Source organism: Dipodomys merriami, unplaced genomic scaffold (genome assembly GCF_024711535.1).
Source record: "Dipodomys merriami isolate MVZ:Mamm:240054 unplaced genomic scaffold, mDipMer1.0.p SCAF_7, whole genome shotgun sequence".
Lineage (NCBI taxonomy): Eukaryota > Metazoa > Chordata > Mammalia > Rodentia > Heteromyidae > Dipodomys > Dipodomys merriami.
Window position 1 is genome coordinate 67,783,117 of NW_027206290.1, and position 25,703 is coordinate 67,808,819.

General features: G+C 45.6%; 1 protein-coding gene across 4 annotated transcripts in view; it reads right to left on the reverse strand.

The window, feature by feature from the left end:
• Positions 1-23,697, reverse strand: part of Stk35 (serine/threonine kinase 35) — a 35,759-nt gene extending 12,062 nt beyond the window's left edge. Inside the window, exons 1-4 of one of the 4 annotated variants that reach the window (XR_011368728.1) lie at positions 23,319-23,696; positions 22,164-22,764; positions 8,870-9,619; positions 2,960-3,010 (exon numbers count right to left, since the gene is read on the reverse strand). Coding sequence is in view for 3 of the 4 variants with exons in the window: in XM_070006908.1 (XP_069863009.1) it covers positions 8,907-9,619; positions 22,164-22,764; positions 23,319-23,633 (1,629 nt within the window). In the remaining variant the exon portion in view is untranslated. Of the gene's footprint in view, positions 1-2,959; positions 3,011-8,869; positions 9,620-22,163; positions 22,765-23,318 lie in introns of all 4 variants that reach the window. The other 3 variants (XM_070006908.1, XM_070006907.1, XM_070006909.1) reach the window with 3 other exon arrangements.
• Between the last annotated feature and the right edge of the window lie 2,006 nt (positions 23,698-25,703).

The window sequence follows — 25,703 nt, forward strand, 5'->3', positions numbered from 1 at the left end:
AGCTTGACACAATGGGCTTGCAGAGCAGTCACCCAGGCCTTTTAGTTAAGTCCCCATTGGTGCTGAAGAACCACTGGCACAAAACCTTCTGATGACCACATGCGTTGAGGAGTAGACCCCTTGTTAGGAGGTCCCAGGAGGAGTGCACAATGCTTTGATGGTTTCTTTTAATGGTGCCATACTGGGGCTTGAAGTTGGCCTTGGCACTGTCCTTTAGCTTTTTTTGCTCAAGGATCTACCACTTCAGCCACAGTCCACCTCCATTTTTTTTGCTAGTTATTGGAGATCAAAGTCTCACCGACTTTTCTGTTTAGGCTGGCTTCAAACAACCATCCTCAGATGCATCCTGAATAGCTAGGATTACTGGCATGGGCCACTGGTACCCAGCTTTCTTGGTTTGATACCATGTTAAGGTAATGGGTTAAACTGTGGTCTATTACTTAGTAGGGAACTCTTCACTCATGTTGTTGGTAGCTTCTAGCAACTACTGTTAACAGCAGTGGTCCTTCCACCATGGCTACTTTGAATCAGGGTCAAGGAAAGGTCCCCAAAGCCTCTCATTTAGTCTGCCCTCAGCATCAACCCAAGCTTCCAGGGACAGGTAGGCAACCAGAGTTCCAGCAACAGGCTAATGGCAACAGTGAGAATGAGCTCTGTTACCAAAGACCATATCAGGGTGACGAGGCCCTCAGATGTCCTACACAGGGGAGGCAAGAGGACTTCTGGACTATGTCAGCAATGACATCTGGATTTCAGTGAAGCCATTTGGCCTGAACCCCAGGTTTTATTAAAGGTAAAGGTCACCCTGCTGTCTATATAGGGCGTGGTACATTCACACTCATTTCTGCTGCCCCATGCAAACCCAGGGTTCCTTCCAAACATTTGCCATATCCAAGTATGCAATCCGGTTACTAACAACAACCAAGTCTTACTTGTGATTTCCAGTTCTCTCTGTCTGGTACAAGGGGCTGGGCAATGCTGGTAATACTATGTACTGCCAAGATCCCACAGCATTACATTTCTAATCCAAGCCTTCCACTTACCCTGGACTTCAGCTTTCTGGAAGGGCATGTCTTAGGCATGTCCAAAAAAGCAAAAAGGGAAAAACAAATGGTGTCACCTGGCTGTTGCCTTTCCTGTCAGATGGAAGTGGATGCACAACGAATCCACTAGCTTACATGGTCTTGATAAATTTCCCATACTGAAACCCAACATGTTACACCAAAGCCAGCCTGCTTCCCAGCGCAGTGCTAGGCCTTGCCATCAGAAAAACAGCCACTGTTGTAAAGACTCCTTCCCCAGCTCCACATCGCACACCAAGGACCTTTCTGCAGCATTTCCATCTTCCTCTGTATGCCTTATGGGTGCCTGGGTGGCTTTGCCCACTCCACTCAAGGCCCAATGGGGCACTTTTTTAAACAAAGTAACAAAATTCAGATTTTTTTTCTGACCTGTGTATGATGCAGGCTGAGTTATAGCTTTCCCCTGGCACCTCTTACTGAAAGTGAAATTCCTTTAAAGTTGGAAAATTCATTGCAATGTTTTAAGGTATTGATTTATTTTCAACTTGGTCGGCAGTTTTAAGACCTGCCATGCCAGAGTTTTAGAAATGTTGGAGGAGATCTGCATTTCCTCTGATTCTGTAATACCACAGAGGACCCACTGGTGGAAGTGGAGAGGAGCTGGGAATTGTCTGCTCTGCCCTATCAAGACAAACGTTAGGCACTCTCTGGAGGCTTGGAGACATGTAGGCACTTAGGAATTTTACTGCTAGAATAGCCCCTTCCCTAACAAAGCTTGAGTACACACCCAGAGGTGTGAACACCTCCTATCTCACCTGGCGGTTACATGGGATCCCAAAATTCAATACGCAGCCCATGGTACTGATGGCTCATGCCTGCAATCCTAGTTACTCAGGATCAGGAGGTTTAGACCTGGAGGATCACAGTTCAAAGCCAGCCCAGCTAGAAAAGCATGTGAGAGACTATCTTAACCAGCAAAAAGGCCAAACTGGTGCCATGGCTCAAGCAGGTAGTGCCAGTGTGAGCAAGAAAGCCAACCAAGAGTTCTAGGCTGAATTCAAGTCTCAATACCCACATTAAAAAAAAAAAAGCCTCAAATACCACCTTCACTTAGCCTTCCTTTGACTTTCTAGTCTGCCTACAACTAAGTGTCTGAGACTTGAACCCACTACTAAAATAAAAAGCTCTGATAGGACAACACTGAAGTCCAAATGACCAATGCCATGCCTGGCCAAGTGCCTGCCAGATGCAAGGAGGGTTCTTATTCACTAAACCTTAGTGGCCCCAGAATTTTCCAACATAGAACTATAAGCAACCACACTAATCAGAGCAAGTAAATGTGGAAGGAAGTGGAAAAGTCGGTGAGAAACCCAGCAAAGCCTGCATTTTGCTTTGGGTCCTCATAAAACAGAAATATCCAGACCAAACTGCTGAGAATAGGCTTCTGCCCAGGGCACCAGGGCCCAGAAATAGGATGCTGTCTGCTCCTATCAGAGCCCTTTCCCCATCACTGCCTGCGAGCTTTCCTGGGTGTGCCCTGGCTTTCCCACTTTCCAACCTTTTAGCCCACTATGTGACATCAGCCTCCTCTACTGCCAGACCCATGGTTATGTAAACACCTCACCAACTTGCCATCATCCCCAGCCTTGCCTGCCTGCCTGCCTGCCCACATTTGGGGCTGTGTCAGGATGACCCCAGAGTAATCTGCATGTAGGCTGACCTCACCTGAGGAGCAGCTGGTGGCCCTGCTGCAACGTGCCTGATCAAGATCAGCTGCCATATTCCAGAAGGCCCCATGGCAGCCCTGTACACTAAGACCCATGAGGGATATCAGTGTAGTCCTTTTTGGAGGGGAAACTTAGTCTCTACTTCCAAGTATAAACCTACCAAAAGTTGTAGGAATCCGAAGGAACAGTTGGTTCTTCTCTCATACATACCTGTCAAGCCATGACTCCCAAGATCTTAGGAAAACTGAAATGCTTCCTCTGCTGTGAGGGCCAACAAGCAAAGAGTTGGGTCATCAACGTGTAATTACATACAGTATGGATGGTACTTATTCAGGACAAAGGTGAAAAACAGCAAGACCTTTGCATGTAACCAGCCAGGGGCCTCTCACAGCAGGCTATTATTGTCAGTGGGAGGGCCTATGTATCTCTAGGGTCAGAGGCAAACAATGGAGTTGGAAGGTGCTAATGCCTTCAGGAAGCTTTGCTCACAGGTTGATCAGCAGAGCCCCTCAGATTTGCCCCAAAGGATGATGCCTTGACTGTGGCAGCCAAGGATGCCAGGTGCATAGCACCTGGGCTTTGCTGCCCTCCACAGCCCCAGGGCAGACCTGTCCTTTCCCAGATGCTCAAGTATCCTGCAAAATTTCAGGGACAGATGATCCCTGGAGGCCAGAGGCCCATTATATAACCTACAGCTTCTTTTGGCTGGCTGAGGCAGCAGGGACAATTGAGAGATGGCAGCAGTGGGTCACCAGGGAACAGCCAGAGCCTCCTTGCTGGGGAAGAACTCCAAAACTCTTGTCCAGACAAGAGACACAAAAGGTGGGAGAAGTAAAGGCTCAGTTGTTTAGACATGCCTGCATCAAAAAAACTGATCATGCCTCACATCTGTCAATTCTAGCTATTTAGGAGGCTGAGATCTAAGGATCAAGGTTAAAAGATAGTTGGGACAGAAGTGCCCAAAGACTATCTCTAATTAACCAGCATGTTGCCAGACTGGATGTATGACTCAAGTAGTAGGAAGATGATTTAAAAAAAAAAAAAAAAGCTGAGCAAGCAGGCTTGAAAGTTCAAGTCCCTATAGCAGCAAAAACATAAATAAGCAGAAATCAGTATATATGTAATCTTCTCCCCAAGAAGCCTTTATTCTAAAGGACTTAATAATCCCTCCTCCTCCTCTCCAGCCCAGTAATTCAAGGCTCCACCACAGATTAAGATGAGATCAGTTTTAGGGGCACAGAATCCTCCCTGCCCTTGGTAGCGTTTCCTTCTTTAAAAGCCTGTTTATGTTTTCTTTTGAGCTACCTGTTTGCCTACAAGTATACTTTGACTTTGCCAGAGTAGAAGAAACTGCTGCCCATGAGGAGCCTACTATGTGTTCTCAAGTCCCTGTCACTCATGAGATTGCCCAGAGCTAGGTGGACAGGAAATTCAACCTAGTTGAGAAAATTCCATTATGTAGATTATCTAAAATTCACAAATGATTTATAGATGACTCAAAGCCATGAGAGTTCAAATCTACAACTTGTTCCTTACAAACTCTAACCTTCAAGAAGAAATCAGGTCTAGTTTCTTTCTGTGATATTAGGCCACTAATATCATTCGATGGAACACCAAGACTTTCTATGACCCCTCAGGTCACATGAACATCTGATTTCCTTCGGAGGCCTTAGCTGTTCACTCCAAATGCACGTCATTCAAGGGCTTGGCTCCAAAAGGCCCTAGTAACCAAGGTTTGTGTACTGGGCGGCAGACTTGGCCATGAATGTGCAATTCTTCATCTCCCAACACCCTGCCTTCCCTGGTAATGTGAGGGTGGTGGCACCTGGCACGTCAGTTTGACTGGCTTCCTGTGTGGGGTAAGACTTGTGACTGGCTGGTAGAACCCATTAGAAAGGATTAAATGTCTCCCAAAAGTGACAAATAAGGGAGAGATAGGGGCTGATTGGTAAAGGGAGTAACTTTTTTCTGGGAGAAGCAATTGGACAAATGGCCCTTAATACAACTTTATTTTAAAAGAAAAGCTTTCTGGCAATCTTCTAAAGACAAGCTACAAGTCACTATCTTCAGAGGGGCAGAAGGCCTCCCTTTCAGGCCACATGGTATCATGTAGCACTTCACTGCAGTCACTACCTCCTGTGATCCTCACCGTGTCCCCCCCCCCCCCGCCTCCCCTCCACTAGACAATTATGACTGAGTCCATTCTATAGGTAATAAGCCCAAGGCTTGAAGGAACATAACCTGCCTGTGGCCACACAGAAATGTGACTCAGTCCCTGTACTATCTCCAGTCAGCAAACCTTCCAGAGGAATCTGAACTTCCAACCCCAAGTGTGTTTCCTCCTTTCATTCTGGGGGGAAAAAAGCTTGACCTAAATGATACTTTGAAACTTACTACATTAAATGACAAAGGGAATTCTTCAGGTCAGCACTGTGGTTAGGTATGGTCATTTACTATGTGCTGCTAGCTTGGGCCGTGATATGTCTAACTTGAAAGTTGCTGAGGATCCAGGGTGCACAAGTTCTATCCCTTTCCTGGGGACCACACATAACCTTCTTTTCTAGATTTTAGCCACCACCTACTATTTGGCCTCACTTTAATGGCAAAATTCCTCAGCCAGAGCTGTATGTGTGAATGGCTCTCAATGCACAGTCTGGGAAGATATACGTTTATAATGACAATAGGAAATGATTGGGCTTTTTCATTTGATTGTCTCCCTTTGTGTACAATGGTGTTTTCCAGGTTACCCTATGAGTGACATAGCACTAGATAATAATGCACAGATGGTAAGTACCCAGCTGACTACTAAGGCACACACTGAACAAAGAAAAAGTGCATAAAAAAAACAAAGTTCGACCGGCTGCCAGTGGCTCACACCTAGTCCTAGCTACCCAAGAGGCTGAGATCTGAGGATCCTGGTTCCAAGCCAGCCTGGGCAGGAAAGTCTATTAGACTCTTATCTCCAATTAACCACCAGAAAACCGGAAGTGGTGCTGTGGCTCAAGTGGTAGAGTGCTCGTCTTGAGCTGAAGAGCTGAGGGACAGCATCTAGGCCCAGAGTTCAAGTCCCACGACCAACAAGAAAAAAAGAAAACAAAGCCTGTTAAATGAGACATTATATTATATATCTTGATCTACAGCTATCAATATTTCAAGTAGTGGTACTAGGGTTTCAAATCAAGGCCTTGTGCTTGATAAGCGAATCCTTACAGGCGTCAGCCACTGCACCCAAAGTAAATATAGTATTTATAACATGTAATTAGCATATTCTTCAGCTGTTGGAAACATTAAAACATGTTTTGATTTTTATTATTTGCAAATACTCCCACTTACTACACAACAAAAGAGCTCTGAAATCTTCCATTTCAACATTATAAGGGGGCTTTCAAACCCAACTGAAAAAAAATCAAGGTCTTTAACCCTCTCTTCCTCATTCCTTCTCAAACTCACTCTGTTACTCCAACAAACATTGCTCAAGTACTAAGGACACTACCATTTGGTATATCCAGTGAATATCAGAGCAGCCCAGGGCTGTCCTCTAGTCTTTTGGCAAAAGACAATCTCTAGATTTGTATGTCTAGGCATACAGAAACTCCAGACTCTGTATGTCTAGGCTATACAGAAACTCCAGACTCAGCCAACTACTCATTCTTCTCTACACACTTGTACTCAGATTCTCTACAGGGGTGCCAAGGTTCCTGGAACCATACCCACTCCTCCCAATGTCCTCCCCTATCTCTCTTAACCAATGCTTTATCCTTCCAACTGCTTAGACCAAAACCTTGAAATCATCAATTCCTTCTCTTACATCTCATATCCAATCTACCAGAAATCCTGGGGCTCCCATCCTAGAATGCACCCATAGTATGGTACTTCTTCCTTGCTCCATTATTTCAAGCCAGTATCATTATCTTACCCCTTCAGTTGTTCCCTTTTGGCTTATGAGCACAGTGGACACACAGTGATACTTTCAAAGAGTCAGATATCACACAATTTAAAACACATCAGTGGCTTTCCATTTCACCCAATATTAAAAGCCAAAATCTTTGCAATGGCTTATAAAGGCCTACTCTACCAAAGAAACCTTCCCCCAACCTCCCAACATTCACATCTCTTCTGCTGCTCTACCGATCCCACCCTCACTCAGCATTTAGTCCTTTCTAGGGCATGCTCTGTGTTTTCACTGTGTTCTCCATACAATGTAAGCTCCACACTGCAAAAATTTGTTTTTTGTTCACTGATGATCTGTGCCTATACTGGTGCCTGGCAAATAGTTTCCCAATAAACATGCTGAATGAATATGTGAAGTTAACTTCTTGCCATCCATAAACTTTGGCAGGAGAAAGAGGACATACCTAGATTCAATGTTCTTACCAACTGAACCCTGATTCTCTAATGGACTAACTCTGGCTAGTCTGAAAATAAAATCCAAGCTTTTAGTATACAAGGTTCAGCTTCAGTCACATAGACCTGGGCCCAAGTATACATGTAGGTGCCCACCTAGGACAGCGTAAGATAGGCCACAACAAACTAGTACCATATGCACAGTATTATTAGCTGAGAGAGCCACAAGACATAAGGATCAAACAGCCTGGGACACTTACCAAGAACGAGACAAGAGGCTAACCTTATCTCCCCTTCTCAGTGGCACCCATTTCTTCTAGATGAGGAATCACCCCAAATTTCCCAAAACTTTTGACCAGTAAAGCAAAGCAAATCTTAAATGTGGGTGCACAAATGGGAGCCCTGATCTTAATTAGTTGTGACAACCACATAATCATAACCCAAATTCAGGTCTCCTCTTCCAAAGACAACTTCCCTCCTACATTGGGACAAACTTGAACTCTAGAAATCTTGTAAAAGCAGAAAGACTGAGATCAAAATAGAAAATGACAGCATAAAATACAATTAAAATACTAGCCAACCTGTCACCCTCAAGGCTGGCTTTGGGGAATGTCATCATCTTACTCAATGGGTAGTGAACAAATTGGCCTGGCATCTGGAAGGTACTCATGAATGGTTATGAAATGACAGAATTATGGCTAGTGATACACCCAGAAATACAGATGCTGAAAACACTATAGATGTAACTTGTTCTACTTGGTATGAACAATTCCACCCAGAAATCTGAGGATGACAAGGGGAAAGGGAGGAACAATTAACTCAAGTGACAGAGGCTCTATGCCTGATGGTTCCTTCCTACAACTGGCAAGACCAGCACTTCCACCTTAACTCAAGGCTTCAACTAAATCTGAATCTAAGAGATTATTCTACCTTGCCATATTGGCATTAAGAAACCAAACAAAAAAAGCAGGTAGGAGGTTAAGACGTAGCTGCTCTTAATTCAATAGGATCTTAGATAAGTCACTTATAGTACATGTAAAAATATGGGGATCAATGTCTGATCTACTGTCTGGTCCATACCTTGGATTCCTGTCTATATACCTGTTAAATGCATTCACCTCTGAATTTTCTACCTAACCTCTCTCCATACCGCTCTGTTTTGGTCCTCAATCTCCTCATTAACCCAAAGGTCTAGTCTAACCAATGTATCAAGCTCCCCGAGACCAGTTCCTCTGTAGATATTTGTAATCTCTACCATATAGAGATTGCTTAATGGGATGTCATCCCATCACTGAAAGCCATCCTTTCCAAGTATGACAGTTGCTCAAATCTTGTGTTGAGTAAAAAGGGCAGAAAACAGTCTCCCTAGTTACAAAAAGACCTACACCATGTAACACATCTGAACAGGAAAGCAATAATTAGCAATACTATTTCCTCTCTGAAAAGCTGTACCTCTTCTGCTTATTTCCTATAGTGTGCACTTCTTACCTGACAGTAAGAAAAAGTATTTCCTAGGAACTTATGAGATTGAGCCAAAACACAAACTCCTCTCAAAAAAACTAGATTTCCCAACTTGTATTCAAATAATCTTACATAACCTATCTCTTCAGCAAGACTTTGGCAGAGGTCATGGCAGTATTTGGTTGGGGGGGGAGGGGGGCGAGAAGATCCTTCTCATCATCCCTGCACTTCTCCCTATTCCACAGCATACACTGGAGGGAGGAGGACACAGAACCCACTTTATTGAGTGTCCATGAAGAAGAAGAGAGCACTCACCTACTTTTAAAAACACCCAAGATGGTCAGGCCTGAATTTAAGCAGCACATGTGACCTGGTCCATTCTGGTTTCAAGTTCAAAGGCATCAGGCCGGTCCTGTGGGTTAGCAGCCAACATATCTTTCAAGAGCTGCTTGATCCCCTCAGACATGGAAGTCCTACGTTTCTGGGGAATATGCAACTCCATCTTTGGGTTTTCTAGCAGCGCCTCACCAACAGGGACGATCTCAGACCCCTGTTTAATGTAGGTCCCCAGGAGCTCCTTCTTGGTCTCAGAGTCAATGAAAGTGATTCTTTCTATCATTGCCCAGATGATAATGCCCAGAGCAAAGATGTCCGCCTTAGCTGTGTAGTGTCCTTCCCAGACTTCAGGAGCCATGTAGAAGTCTGAGCCGCAGGCTGAGGACAGCCAGTATTTGTTCACATTCACATTTTTGTTGTCTTGATTGCCCTCTTTGCCTCGATGTGCCAGCCCAGCACAGACCTTACTCAGTCCAAAGTCTGCCACCTTGAGGATGGGGGTGCCAGACCGTTCAGTGATGAGGATGTTGTCTGGCTTTAGGTCCCTGTGCACGATGTGGTTTTTGTGCAGGAAGGCAATGGCACTCGTGAGCTGTAGCATGAAACTTTTGTTGGTGGCTGGGTCTGGCCTCCGGGACAGGACATACTGATTGAGATCTCCACCTTCACAGAACTCCATGACAAACCAGAGATAGCAGGGCTCCTCAGCATAGCCCAGGATCCTTTCTCCTAAGTCAAAGGAGGATAGGAAAGAGCTTCAGTGACATGGATATATTCACAGTACTTTTCAACCAAAGGAATAAGCTATATTAAGCAATGACAGTGGCGACAAATTGCTTCAAGAGGACCGGCACAAATGGTATTATGTCAATTCTACACATGCAGGCCCATTTCAACCCACATAGGACAGGCCAAGAGGTGACAGACAGCACCAGGGACTAGTGGAGCATCTAGCACTTAAAATGAAGGGGCCTAAGTAGAAAATCATGGTTTCACAGGCCGTTTGGTTGATTGTGAAGCCTTTTTTTTGTTTCTTTAGTATCTTGAACTAGGAGCATCATTCCATCCAAACTCCCAGGACTTCATGCTGGGAAGAGGAGAGGGGTTTAAGTGTGTGCTTCTACTATCACTGTTGCTCCATGTCAGCCAAATGACCTTCCCTCTCTCCTTTCCTGACTTGTAGAAAAATTCTTGTTAATACATGAAGAATGGTATTTTAAGTTTTTTTTACCCTAACACATCTCTGGCTCTACAGTTTAGATTTGCAGGCACCTATGGTAGCAATCACCATCAGCAGTACTAGGGGCAGCAAGGTCAACTCCTACCACAAAGAAGGGCAAGGCTCACCAAATATGAACAAGGCAGAAGGGCAAGACCCAAGATATCCTTAATGGATACAGATTGGCAGAAGAATGCAAGACAGCAACTCTGGGCTACGATGGAGCAGACAAGACAATAATGGACCCAAAGGGACAAATAAGCCAGCAAGGTGTAAAGTCTGATGGGAACAATGAAATCTGAAGTAGAGGCATAAGCAGTTTTTGGTTTTTTTAAATTGTGTGGGGCTTGAAAGTAGGAGATGGTGACTGTCTTCTCTATGCCAATCATGATATACTTTTCATTGACAGCTCTCATATGAAAGTCTTATCTCATTAATGAAAAGGTTGACCCACAGAGAAGGGACTCACCCAAGGTAGACACAGGGGACAATTTTAACTGAGCCACACCCTGAAATATGTCCTCTTGCTTCCAGTATGGTGTAATTACACAACCAAAGACAAAGGATGCACTTCCTTAGACAGCCTTGGCTGTGATCCAGAAGATTCCTGCCATATTTCCAAGGCCCTGTCTTACAAAGCCCAAGGTCTAGGAGATCCAGGTTGAGCCAAGATTAACTTGACACCGACTTAAGGTTTGACCACAATCAGACAGTCTTCCCTTCTACTGCAATTATGTAATTTATTTGTTTATATTACTCACAATCAAAGTAATACAGGTAGAACCAGTTCAGAGCAGATGGCTTTTTTTTTTTTTCCAGAACAGTTGTTTCCCCCTCTCATAATCCTCTTTCTAGGTCACTGGCAAGCTGGCTGAGGCTTTCTACCTAAAAACACTACAAAATGAAGCTGTGACCTGAAGCCCAAACCCATCTAGACGTGAAGGACAGAAAAGAACAAGAAATGATCCCTGGTGGCAGAGCCAGAAAGAAAAAGATTAAAAAGTAGTCAAATTCCTTCCTAAAGGCCACATCAGATAACTGTGAGATTTCTGGTGGAGGAATAAAGGGTGGGGAAATGATCATCATTTTATATACAAAGCTGGTAACTATAGCGACTAGGTAGAAGTAAGAAAACAAGGCTGCCAAACAGGCTGTAGTGTAGGGCTAGATTATGAGCATCCAGACAAAGAAATAAAAGATTTCAAGTGCCCCAAGTCAGCATCTGGGTAGGGCAAATGGGTTCCTGGACCAAAAAGCCTGTGTAGGGAGCGAGGCCTGTCTGGGCCTCTCTGCTACTTTTTACCAGACTCAAGGAAGAGACAGTACCTAGCACTTGATTATTCAAGTGGAGAAGCAAACCAGGCTGGAAAACAAGACCACATGGGCGTAGACCAGAAACAAGAGGTCTGGATGCATACACTGTTCTAGGCACTGCAGTGTTTACTGGGTTGATTCTAATATTCAGAGAAGAACATGGGCTAAGTGAGGCATGGTGAAAGGCAATGAAAACTTTATAGACAAAACCCTGAACCTCCTTGCCCATGTAATTATAACCCCTCTATATGGTATTTTCACAATAAAATAGAACAAACCCTGAATCTCTAAGCCTCAGTCTTATCAAATCTGAGAATGACATCTTAATCACGGGATTACTGTGAAGTCACTAATATGAAATACATTTTGTAGGGTATAAGATCCTCTGGAGAAAAAGCCCACAGACCATCACTAGCATCCTCATTACCCCTAACCCTAACTAGGTCCGGGAAAGTCACATTTCAATAGTCCCAACACTGTAGGCCACAATAAAGATGCTACACATTAGACAAAAGAAAATGTCTGGATCTGAAAAATCATAGTGGACTAGATGCCATGGAGGACAGCGCATTTCTTAGGTTAAGACAACTAAAACCTACATTCTAGCTACACCAGGACACTCTTTTGAGACAGTCTCTACGTTAAAAGGATCCTCTACATCTCTGCCAAAGTTGATCACTATGGTCCTCAAGTGAACCTTCACAGCCATGTCCATAATCTGCAACTGAATGCACACTGTAAGGCCAGCCTGAAGGGCAATCTACTTTATGCTAGCCTGGCTGCCCAAGTAGCTTCCCTCTTCTGAACAGCCAAGGTCATGGTCTTAAAACTGTATTCAAGTTTTATAACTAATAGCAGACATTCTGGTCAGCTACTCATGGCTTAACTCTTTAACCCTGAGAAATGCTAGCACATTTTGCAATTTTCAAGGTAGGGGTTAGATTTCTTTTTCGACTTTCTGCCTTCCTAGAGGGAAGTATACACTGGGGAGGGAAAATGATCAAACTACCTGGGATAGTTTGTCACTGAAATGCTGGTTCCAACCACCCTCACTCCTAAGACCCAAAAGTCACTGTGATCCACCAGAGCAGGGGCTGATGGAGGTCAGGTGATTGATTTTAGCCCAGCAACACATATATACAATCAAAGATTTATAGTAAGAGTTAAACATCTAGTTTCCTTTCCAGAGAGACACAGAAGGAGGGTGGTATTTAGAAGAGGTGATAAGGATGTGAGAGTTCATCACCAGTTTTCAGGCACAACTGTATAAACTCATGACAGCCTATTTTACAGATTGGAAAAGCAAGTGTGAAAGAAGTTAGGGAGGTTAAGTAACCTGCTCAGAAGGGACAGCCAGCCAGGCAATGGTGGCTCACGCCTGTAATCCTAGCTACTGAGGATGCTGAGATCTGAGGATCATGGTTCAAAGCCAGCCTGGGGAGTTAAAGTCGGTGAGACTCTTGCCTCCAATAAACCACTCAGAAAACTGGAAGTGGCACTGTGGCTCAAGTGGTAGAGCGCTACCTTGAGCTGAAGAGCTGAGGGACAGAGCTCAGGCTCAGAGTTCAAGTCCCCAACAGACAAAAAAGAAAAAGAAAAAGAAAAAAAAAAAAAGAAGGGATAGCCACAGGCCATGAAGGTGGTATCTGAGCTTCCACAGCCAAATATTTCAAGCAGACCATGCTGTTATTCAACTGACAGAGGGCTGACTGATTAAAGAGGCAGGTTTACTTTTGGACAGTTCTACTCACTTACCCTCAAGTCTGATGCGTAGGTGACCTTAAAATAAATTCTGCATTTCCAAGCATTTCCCATATTGCAGTTTGCAGAGAGACAGATATACTAAACAATACCTCAAAACCAGACGCTCTGAGCATTACCATTACTCATGGAAATACATAGTGATGTCTTCCATTAAAACGTGGCCTGCTGAAAGGTATGGTGGTGCATGCCTGTAAGCCTTTACTGGGTAGGCTGAAACAGGAGGATTACAAGCTCAATTCCACCTTAGGCAACACAGAGAAACCTGTATCAAAATAAAAATGACTGGAGATGTAGCTCAGTAGTAAAGCACTTGCCCAACACGCAGAAGACCTGGGGCTTAATCCCTGATGCTTTAAAAACGAACAAAAAAGCAGCCACTTTATGGAGAAAGCAAGCCAGCAAGCTCCACCTGACTGTAACAGTAAACTGTACGAGCAGTATGAGCCCTGGAAAAGCAAGTACCTTCTGACAAGACACATAAAATACTCTGGATTTTATAAGGCTATTCCTACATCTCTTTTAGAAGTGAGCTATCCAGCTTCCAGTTAACTCAATTCCAATCAAGCCTCATGGGCTCAGAAACCAAGCAACCTGGGACCAGGTAGCCCAGAGGAATCACAGAGGAGGTATGCCTGTAAGCAGGCAGTGAGCAACAGAAACACTCAAAAGTCCCCCATCCACTTACTATACATATCTATGGAGGCACTGATCTTAAACTTACCCTTTACATAGCCTGACAGACTATGGATAACACTATGATATTAACATGTAAAACCATGAGTATGGGTTAGTTGAGTTCCCTCTGGAGGCTGATGAGCCAAAAGTCAGATGAGCAGATGAGAACTTAATAGGAGTTCTGCAACCAGGAATGATCAAAAGAGGAGGCAAACAGCAATCAAGAGAAAGGCTTGATGGCTTAGGATCAATAGAACTTTGTTTATATACCAGAGTATGCTGTAAAGGAATAATTCAGAGTATCTGACCCAATCTTCTCCACTCCAAACTCCTATCCTTTCAGGGGAGGAGGCAGAGGCTCCAAAGAATGACACAAGTAGCTGGGAGCAGAACCTGGGTGCTCACCAGGATCATCTTGGTACCGGTAGCAATTTCTCCCTGGATATTCTATTTCCCTCTCTGGCAAAAGCTTCTTATAAGCAGACTGTTATTTATGTACACCCCAAGGAGTTCAATGTTCAAAGTCCCTGGGGTCCACTGTCCGTCTACACAACACTTCTCTCAGAAGTAGATTTTGATTTTGACTTCAATTGCTAAGATGACAGCAATTCAACAGTAGATATCACAAGTCTTAAAAATGCTTAGTTCACTGGGAGCTGGTGGCTCATGCTGTAATCCTAGCTACTCAGGAGGCTGAGAAATGAAGATTGCAGTTCAAAGCCAGCCCTGGCAGGAAAGTCCATGAGACTTATCTCCAATTAACAACCAGAAAACCGAAAAGTGGTGCTGTGACTTGAATGCTTGCCTTGAGCTGAAGAGCTTAGGGACATCGTCCAGGCCCAGAGTTCAAGCCCACGATGGACCAAAAAAAAAAAAAAAAATTAGTTCAAGCTGGCTCATGCCTATAATCCTAGCTACTCAGGAGGCTGACATCTGAGAATCTCGGTTCTAAACCAGCAGGGGCAGAAGTCTGAGAGATTCATATTTCCAATTAACCACCAAAAGCCCAGAAATGGACCTATGGCTTAGTTAGTAGAGCACCAACTTTGAGCACAAAAGCTCAGGGACAACTGCCCAGGCCCTGAGTTCAAGCTGTAAGACCGGCACCAAGAAAAGAAAGAAAACAAAAAACAAAAAACTTAGTCCATTTGACACATTAGTCCCACTCCAGGAACCTATTCTAAATGTCCCCAAAAGACAAAACAAAAAACCACTACTAATGAAAGACACACTAAACACTCAAACCACCTCAAAATATTTCTTCATACAGCACAGATAAAAGGAAAAGCCTGGAAAGAATGTAATTACCTATGGATGTTAACATTCTGTTGTAGTATTTCTACTTGGTGAAATGTTTTAAAGAGCCGTGTTACACTTTAAGAGTGCAGGGATAGCGCCCAAGCCCAGAGTTCAAGCCCCATGACCGACCAAAAAAAAAAAAAAAGCCAACAGAGAAGTTCATGCAACCCATCATAAGCAAAGTTTAATGTGAAAAAGGGAAAAAATGGAAAAATCTCATTAAAGTATGCTTAAGAAAGGATTACAGAAAACCTATAAAAATGAAGTGTGAATAAGACTACTCCTATTTTTGTTTAGCACTTAAAGAAATGTCTAGAAGATCAGTCCTGATAGATGGAAGACAAGGACCCACATGGCTGTATGCCTTCCAAAGAAAAAGGAGTATACAAACTAACCCATCATCCCAGTCTCAAAGATTTAAGGTGTGTCTTTACATTAAAGATCTGGTTAACATGTCCATACTACAAGATGTGTCCAAAGTGATTCTTAAGATTAGTCAAATAGATCTGTTACAATGGCTGCCAGTAAAATACTGTGTCCTCCAGAGGCCAATAAATAAAGCAGAAGCCCAGAAGAAAGGTCAGGGCTTGGATCAACATTGTCCCTCTACCCCCACCACTTACACAGCTATGATCCAAGATCCTAAGAACCTGTTTCATTCTCCATAAACAGAGATGAAACATATATATCACTAAGTTTGACTGTGTCAGCTAGAACACTTATGTGTAGTGCCTGGACACCAGAGCAGACAACACTGAGTATTAGTCATGCTCATGTCTCTGTGCACCACTAGAAGCCATCCATTACGGCCAATGGTCCCAAGACTGAGTGCAACAATACAGAAGCTGGAAAGAGCATCTAACTAAATCTAGAGCTCCATCCTTCACTAGTGTTAACTAGTCAATATGCTTGACCTGGATTTTTCTTTTGTAACATATAATTACAAATCCACTGGCTTCTCAGAACAGAAGATTAAATGAGAGAATGAACATAAAAAACACTAAGATCCTAACTGCTACTACTACTTGGAACATTCCCAACAGTCTAGTTAAAACATGGGTCTTACTAGCCAGGTAGAAAGCAAAGAGACCCATGGCAGCCTGGGTCAAGCATTTGTTCATGTGCAATGGGCCTCATCCAACACCTAAGCCTCAGCTTAGGCCACAATCATTCCTGACTCATCAATCCATCCTTCCTTTCCATGAGTCCACATCTCTCACAGGCTGTATCAAGGTCACATCTCTTTACCATAACCATCCTCTCCATTAGCCTAAGCACTTGTGGTAAAACAGAATCCAGTCTTAGGGTTCCCCACAGTACAAACATGAGCACAGGTATTCAGTAATAGACAAAATAAGCTAAGAATCAAAGTTTAAACACCAAGACCAGATCTCTGCCTGACTCCTGGTTAACCTCACCTGACACTGGTGTCCTACAATAATTAATTATTAAGATTTCTTTCATTACCTAGAGCCTAGTCATCTGCAATAGGGGCTCAGGGCCATCTACCCCTTTTGCCTGTCTATGAGGCAATATGACCTGCACTTGGGCAAATTAATTAGTGACAAGAATACTCAGAGGAAATAATGATCTTAATTCTAGGGCTTTGCAGAACTGAAAATTGCCTCAGAACTAGATCAAGCCCAGATAAGCATCATCTGGCCACAAACCTCCACCTGAGAGGTCCCACCAGTCTGTGACTATTACATCTCTACACAGGGCACCTAAGTCAGCTTCCTGGGGAGATAATTAGGAGGATGGTCTTCCACCTTCTGATCACTAATACAGCTTTGGTAATAAAAGTTTTCTCTACAGCCGCCTTGCCTCTTGACTAATTGGCTTCAGTTTTGTGGTGCAGAAGAAGCCTGTGTATACTAACAAAAGGGCATGCATAATATGTAAATTAAAGACAAGGAGGTCAGGATCTAGAATGTGTCCTTTTTTTTTGGAGGGGGGGAGGGGTTCTAGCCATAAAGATACTATCAAAGGCCAAATTCAAGGTGAACTGAAGTTCTACTAGAAAGCTAAGCACTCCCTTGGAGTTTACACTATAAAAGGCCTCACCCAATGCAACCCCAATTAGCCAACACTCAATTAAGTAAGGTTTGTTTGTATCTCCTGGGGCTGGTACCTTAAAAGCCCCAATGCACAAAGAAGGAAAGCAGTCAGCAGGAGAGAAATCTGAACAGTTGCCCCAAGACATTCGAGAGCAGACTCAAAAGCAGGTACAGAGACCACGCAGCTGGGATTCAAAGACAGCACCAACAGAAATTAATCGGTGCCACAATACAGATTAATACATAATTAAACACTAACAGTAGTCATTAGTTTCTGAGTAAAGAACTAAGAAAAAACAACCCAGAGCTAAAACCACCTCTCCCAAATATGCCCATAGTGGTTACGCTGGAAGATTTAAGTTAGAATGACTATGCTTGAACCCTGGTTATCTGCTCACAGATTTTAACCTAAGCAATTTCATTAACCTCAGCAGCCTCATTTGTAATTGTAGGACTGACTTCAAAAAGATGGTTGCGAGGGCTAAGTGACAGGTACAAAGTCTTTCAAATAGCACCTTACACACATAACACTCAGCTAGTTTTAGTTCTTGACTGGGTGAAAACTGATACTAATACCTTTCAACTCCAAATCCTGTGTTGTATTGTATCCCAATAGCTTGGAGGTTCCCCCACACATACCCCCTCTTCTCCCTCCTCCCACGCAACCCAGCCCCTCTTCTATCTCTGATGCCAAAATATAACCACCCACCTGATGGGGTCTATAGACTGTGGGCCCCCACTGTACTAGAATTCAGACGTGTTCTAAGAGCTTGGGTAAGGGGTGGCGGGCCTGTACTGAGCCCTGAGCAGCCTGGAAGGGGCTGCAAGCTGATAACCAATCCAATGCCAGGACTCTAATCTACCCCCATCTAGTTCAGACTTCAACTACTTTTGTTCTGTTTCTCCTTGCCCCCAACTAAATTCTAGGTGAAACCTATTTCTAGGATGCCCCAACTCCTGATCCTGTATTATTGTTCACCTGAGCATATGCATAGCTCCCAAAGCAAAAGTCCCTTCTACTACAGTAATGTGGCTCACAGTGGTCACTTAGCAATGGTGCACAGGCAAGGACCTAAGTTCGAACCCATCCCAAGCCACTGGAGGCATTCTGAGCACAGTATACAAAGTGGTAAAGCAGAAGCAGAGAACAAGGTTTTCCATTATCTGGTTTTATGAACCTTGAGTAGCCAGATTTTTCTTTTTCTTTTTTTTAGGGAGGGGAGGAGAAATAGGAGAGGGTCCTTCTTTATCTGAAGGATTTAGAGGAAGAGAATTTCTGAAATTGAGTCAAACTTACCTGGTGTCTTCTATATGACCTAGCACTTTGTTTTAGGTGTGTATTCAAGACAGGGTCTTTTTAGCAATGGAAAATAAGCAAACAAAAGGCTAATGGCCTTTATTCACCTCAAATGTGTTAAGCTTTATGTGAAAGGTACTTCTAAGTTATAGACACAGGCACTAACCACTCAACCAAATAATTTACAGAATCATTCATGTCTTTGCATAGCCCTAGAGATTGTTTGGGTTCTTCTAACTTACTTGGGATAAGACCTCTCTGTTTTCTGGACTCTTGTTTCCTCCTTGGAAAAGCAGCCCAGCTCAGATATCTAAGATCTCTTTGGTCGGTACTGTGCTTCTGGGTAGAAACACAATATTTATTTGAGCTATGCTTATACAAGATGTGATGCACAGAAATTTATAAAAGTAGCCTAAAACCAAGAACAATGTCTTAAGATTTTTTTTTTATACATCAAGTGATTTCTTTTCTTTCTTTCTTTTTTTTGTTGTTGTTGGGATTTTTCTTGTCATTCATGGGGCCTGAACTCTAGGCCTGGGTGCTGTCCCTTACTTAGGTCTTCAGCTCAAGGCTAGCACTCTACCACTTGACACAGTGCCACTTCCAGCTTTCTCTGCTTATGTGCTAAGTAAACCCAGGGCCTCATGCATGCAAGGCAAGCACTCTACCACTGAGCCACCTTCCCAGCCCATCAAGTGATTTCTTTTTTTTTTTTTTTTTTTGGGGGGGGGGGTCTGGTCGTGGGGCCTGAACTCTGGGTCGGGGCGCTGTCTCTCAGCTCTTCAGCTCAAGGCTAGCGCTCTACCACATGAGCCACAGCACCACTTCCAGCTTTTTTCTTTTTGCTTATGTGGTGCTGAGGAATCGAACCCAGGGCCTCATGCATGCAAGGCAAGCGCTCTACCACTGAGCCACCTTCCCAGCCCAAAAGTCATTTCTTGAGATTATAGAAATGCATTCTGTGTATTCACCAGGAAGTTGAAATGTTAACAGAGAGAAAATAACCCTGTTGATCTAACAGTGAAATAGATGTCACTTTGTCATCTTCTCTGCCAATTTCCACCCAGGCACTCCTCTTGCACATCCATCTTATCTGCCACAATCTGAGATTCCTCTTAATTCTGAACAAAGACAACAGAGATAGTGAGCTAACCTGCCATTTCCTCCAGTGACTTTGATGACCATTTAGGTTTGCTAGAGTGTTCAAAAGTTCAAAAAGTGCATCGTTTTTTTTTTCCTTCATCTCCAAGTACTACCACAGAAACAGTACAAAGTGTATGCCTGCCACTTCAAGGCAGATTTGGCGTATTTCAAAATCATTCTAAATTCAAGATATGAGAAAAAAGGTTGGCTGCAAAAACTTTTCTATTTTAGAAAAGCAAAGCCAGGTTATCCTAAAATTTCTTCCATCTTAGAACTGACACTATCTACATGCTATAAAGTTTGTACCAAATCAAGGCCCTGGATGGACAGGATCAAGACTATTAAACTGTGGAAGCAGCAATCAGAAAAATTTAATTTGAATCTATTCTTCACTTTAATATTAGCAAGCAAAAGACAATTACCTCTTGCTACTTGCTAAATTAATATTAAGCCTGACTGATGACAATCACTTTCATAAGCACAGAGCATACACATTTCTCCATTGCATTATCTCAGGTAATACAGATGCTTAAATATTTGGAAGACTTCAGTATTTTGAAAGAACACTATTTAGAATGTGGTCTATAGGAAAAATGTTCATTTCTCTGGTTTTACTTCTCAAAGGGAGGCTTAGAATAAATACAGTGTTGTCATCAACATGTTACTGCTGACAACACAGGAAACAGGACATAGTTTTTCCACCTTCCAATGAAGTTTGAAACTGAAATTTAACCTGAAGTGGAATTTCAAAAGGTAGAAAAAGATTCTGAATTGAGAGGCAGTGATTTCCTCCTTATCTAGAGCATTATTGACATTCCTCATGTGCACAGCAACCCTATGACTCAGGTACTCCTATCTTCCAATAAAGGCATGCTCCTTACAGGCTTTAAACTTACCCCCCATCCTCCATCATTCAGTTCAGGACATGCCAAGACTAAGGGCAAATTGCCAAGTCCATGGTCTTACCCACTATACTATGCTATCACTATTTACTGGGAAATTTCCCTAAGTAAAATGTATATGTAAATTTCTACACTGGGGTAGTAAGCAAGGACTGTAAACTACACCAAAACTTCAAGACTGGCATAGATGAACTAAAGCTCCAAGTGTTTGGCTAAGCAAATTCATACTTCCCAAGGCCATCAGATATGAAGTCCAGACCATTTATTAACAGAAGATAGGCAAGAACAAATGGACTAGGAAATAAGTAATAAATGTCTAAAAGAGGCAAGGTTTGATGATCTCTTCGGGTTGTTTTCAAAACAAAAAACATTCACTCAGGAAGGATGCTCAGTTTTTCATCTATGGGCATGACGATGTCTACTCTGAAAAAGGGCCCAAGGTGATACAGATCGAACTATCCAACTGTCAAACAATTGAAACTTGCAGTAGGTGTGTGGGACTCTTACAATAAAGTTGGGAAATAGTCCCAGATTCATACAACCCTATTCAATCCTAAATCTTATCCATTCTCAAAAGTCCATCATGAGATAGGGAGAGAAGCATTACTGTGAGAGGATCCGGGCTTGAAGAAAGACTGATCTGGGTTCTCATCACTTAAGCTAGGAGATGTACTTCAGGAATTAGGAGTCTGACTTCCCTTTAAGCTGATTAACCTTCAAGATATATTTGTTCACCTCTAAGCCTTAAGTTTCTCTAGTTATAGAAAGAAGACAAAACTTACTTTTACCAAAAAGTAATCCAGCACTCACACCAAAGCTGGGACACAGAATCATTTTCCTTTTGGATTCTCTAACCTATGACTTATTTTAGTCCCCACTCCTCTCTGAACAGATTCTTAGCTACTTGTTATCTTAGGACTTCAAACCCCTTTGCCTCAAGGAGCACCAATTCTTCATAAGTAAAACCACTTCTCTGCCAGCCTCAGAGAATTAAGAAAAAAAAAAAAAAAAAGGATTAGAATGCAAAAAGGTGGGAAAAGAAGTTCTTTTTTTGTTCCAGGACAACTTTAGACCCACCTGTAGAGGATTCACCCCAGAGGTCTAAGCCAGAAAACCAACCGGTTTACTTGACTGCTCTAGAGATGATATCCTCAGAGGATATCACAGATTAGAATGCACGAGTTTTGGCGGGTGTAGATGGAGGATGTGCCTGGAAAACTCAGAAAACAAACCGCAGAAGAGAGTGGGTGGGTAAAGTTTCTTTTTGTTTATTTGAGGGAAAGAGAAGAGACCTATTTCAGCCAACTTTAAGAGTCCACTTGGGCGGCTTCCCCACCACCTTAGGCATTTAATAAAGGCTCACCGGGACACTGCGACTCACTAAAATAATGGCGAGCTTCATTTAAGTGAAGCTCTTGCTATGAAAATGCCAGCCGACACTTGGGGACGGAAACTGAACAGGAGTCCTTTTGAATAGACCCGGAGGGCGCCAAAAAGCTAGACTGAGGAGGGTGTGTCACCGCCCGGGGTGACGGTGACAGGACAGGGATCCAGGTGGAGGGGAACCTGGGGACGGTCCGGGCCGGGCGGGTGGGACTCCTACCTTTGAGCGAGGTCTCCACCAGACGCAGGTACAGCTGGGAGCTCTTGTTGCCGTGACTCATGCGCTGGGCTAGCCCATTGCGTTGCAGGACGCACTCCTCAAACTGCACGACGTTCTGGTGGCGTCTCTTGAGGCTGGTCAGGGCCCAGAATTCAGCCAGGGCCAGTTCCACGTTCTCCGGGGCATCGCAGCGGATCTTCTTGACCGCCACCCGGGCCCCGCTGCGTCCGGCCACAGCCTCGTAAACCACGCCGTAGCTGCCGCGCCCGATTTCGGCCAACAGGCTGTAGCGAGGCCGCGCCGACCCGCCGCCGCCCTCCGGCCGTCGTTGTTCCAGGAAGGCCTCGCCCGGGGCCTCGCCCGCCACGGGATCCATGGCCTGGGCCGCAGCCGCCGGCCTCAGCTTCGAGCTGGGCGCCCGCGGCACTGGGCTTCGCCTTTTCCGCTCGGGGCTTTGTGTACCTCTGCGGGCGCCGTCCTCCTTCCCCGTTTCCATGGCTTCGGACGGCGAGGGGAGCAGCAACGGCGCTGCCCGGGCCTCCCCTGCCTCATCCCTCCGTCCGGCCTCGGAACGTGAAGGAAAGGGACCTTGGATGGTGACCTGAGGGCGAAAGAGTCGGTTAAACCACAAGGCCGAGGCGGGGAGGCCGGGAGAGCAGGCCACGGAGCGTCCCACCCCGCCCCCTCCTCCTCCCGCCGCCGCCGCGGCCCCTTTAAGACGGAAGCCACCGCCGCGGGTTGAACGCCGGAGGGGCGGGGAGAGCGGGGCGGCCGGCACCACCGGGCCGCGGCTCGGAGGGGGAACCGGAAGGAGAAGCCAAGGCCGGGTGGCGTTGGGTCGTCGGCGCTCCGGGCAGGTACAGCTCCGACACCAACCCGAACGAGAGCCGGACGCCTTCGGAGCTCACACCCAAGCGGCCCTCGCGAGAGGTTCCGGCCGCCCGGCCGCCGGCCCCGGACGGGGCGCCCCCGGCCGCCCCCCCACCCCGCGTCCCGCCGTGCGTCCTCCCGGGTGTAAACAGTCCGCTGAACCGAGTCCTAGCGGAGCCCAACGGACCAGCCCAAGTCCCCGCGGGCAGCGGGTGGAGGACGGGAGCCGCCGGTTCGCCCTCGGCCGTCCCCGAGCGCCACGCCGGCTCCGGCCTTCAAACGTACCTGGCGGGTGGTGCGGTTCCACTTGGCGACGGCGCGTCGTCGGCCTCCCGGAGGGCGCGCCGGGGGCTGATGCGCCGCGGGTCGGGGTCTTCTCAGCGACCGGGTAACGGGGGCGGCGGCGGCGGCGGCGGCGGCGGCGGCGGCCCGGGTACGGCGGGCAACCGCTGCGGCCGTGGCGCCGGCCGGGGAGGCCCGAGCGTCCGGGTTCCCGTGGCCCTCCACGTGTTCGCGCCAGCTGAGCCCTTTACATAACGTCTTTATATAAGCGGCCCCTCGGGCCGCCGCTCGGGTCAGCGGGGACTCCTGGTGGCCCATCCCCCGACAGGAGGCCGCCACCGGGCGACGGGCGCAGCCCCGCGGCCGGCCGGGGTCGACGGAACCGCCGCGACCCGGGGGGCGCCGCGCAGGGCCGCACCGCGCCGCCGCGCCGCCCCTCACCGCGCCGCCGCTCCCGGACGCCGCCGCCGCCGCCGCCGCCGCCGCCCGCCCGGGGGATCCAATCACCGGCGAGAATTCGCAACTCACAAAAATTAGGCGCCAAAATCCCGGGAGTCCCCGGTCCGCCACCGCAGGCCCCTCTTTCTCCTGACCGGCGGGTGAACTAACACCCCCACCCCCACCCCAGCTGGCGCCTAATAAACACCGGCGGGAGGGGGGGGACCGGATTGGTCAGTTTGATTGATTCCTTGTTGGTGCCTGGGAGCCTCACTCCCTGACATCCCACCCAGTGATCCGCCCTTAATCTTCAGTTTCCTCCCCTGGCGGAACTGAGGGGGTTCATTGGACCAAATAAATGAGCTAAATTAGGTGTGAGATGAGCGCTCAGTGTCCTTTTAGGCGTGGATTTAAAACAAAACAAAACTTTTTTTTTTTTTTTGCTGTTCCTCACGGTGTTTATAGTAGGTGCCCAATCTTTAGGACTTGAATCTACAGATACAGATTGAACGCCTCAGCCGTTTTAAGAAGAAATCGCCGCAGTGGATCTGGCAGTCTCTGCCTTGATTGAGGTTCTTGGCCACCGGGAGAGACAAGACCAAATGAGTGGTCTTAGGCAAATTAAATCAACCCCCCGCCCCCAGCCTTTCTTCCCTTAGAGGTTAGTTACACAGTTAATGCACTTGGAACAGGGTCGGTTTTGCACACAATAAACATGAGAGATTATTGTCAAACGCTCAGAATGGTTTTACCCCTTGGTTAAGTACAGTCGAGAAAAAGAATGTAGAGTTTAAGGCTAGGCTCAGGTGGCTCACACCTACCTACTCTGGAGGCTGAGATCTGAGGATCATGGTTTGAAGCCAACTCAGGCAGAAAAGTCCATGAGACTCTTACCTCCAATAAACTACCTCTAAAAAAGTAGGAAGTGGAGTTATGGCTTAAGTAGTAGAGTGCTAGCTTTGAGCAAAAGAGCTTAGGACAGGGCCCAGGCCCTGGTTCAAGCTCCAGGACTGGTGTGTGTGAGTGTATGCACAGACACAGTTTTGAGAGTTAGGAAACATAATTTCTGGGGTGTTTTTGTTTTTTGGTCATGGGGCTTGAACTCTGGGCCTGGGCGCTGTCCCTTAGCTCTTCAGCTCAAGGCGAGCGCTCTACCACTTGAGCTAGTGCCACTTCCGGTTTTCTGGTGGTTTATTGGAGATAGGAGTCTCAGGGTCTTTACTGCCCGGGCTGTCTCTGAACCGCGATACTCAGATCTCAGCCTCCTGAGTAGCTAGGATTACAGGCATGAGCCACCGGCGCCGGCAGGAAACATAATTTCTGAAAGTATTGTCAGGCAGCCTTTTTAAATTTTGGGTGTGGGTTTTTTTTTGTTAATTTTTTTTTTGTCAGTCATGGGGGCTTGAACTCTGGGCCTGGGTTCTGTCCCTCAGCTCTTCAGCTCAAGGCTAATGCTTACCACTTGAGCCACAGCGCCACTTAGGATTTGCTAGCGCGGTTTATTGGAGATAAGAGTCTGCCTGGGCTGGCTTTAAACCATGATCCTCAGATCTCAGCTTCTTGAGTAGCTAGGATTACAGGCCTACAGCTGGGATGACAAGTGTATTTCATCTTGCCTGCTCCATCAAACTTTTGATTGTGTGTGTGTGTGCTGGTACTGGGGCTGGAACTCAAGCCCTAGAAGCTTTTCGCTTTTTCCACTCAACGCTAGCACTCTACCACTTGAGCCACAACTACATCTTTTAGGTGGTTAATTAGAGACCAGCATCTCATGGACTTTCCTGCCTTGACTGGTTTTCAAATGGTGATCCCCACATCTCATCCTCCTGAGTAGCACAGATTACAGACTTGAACCACTAGCATAGGCTCTATACTTTTCAACCAGAATAACAAATTAATAGATTATGCTAAATTTGTATAGTCTCTATATGTGCATATCCTGTGCATACA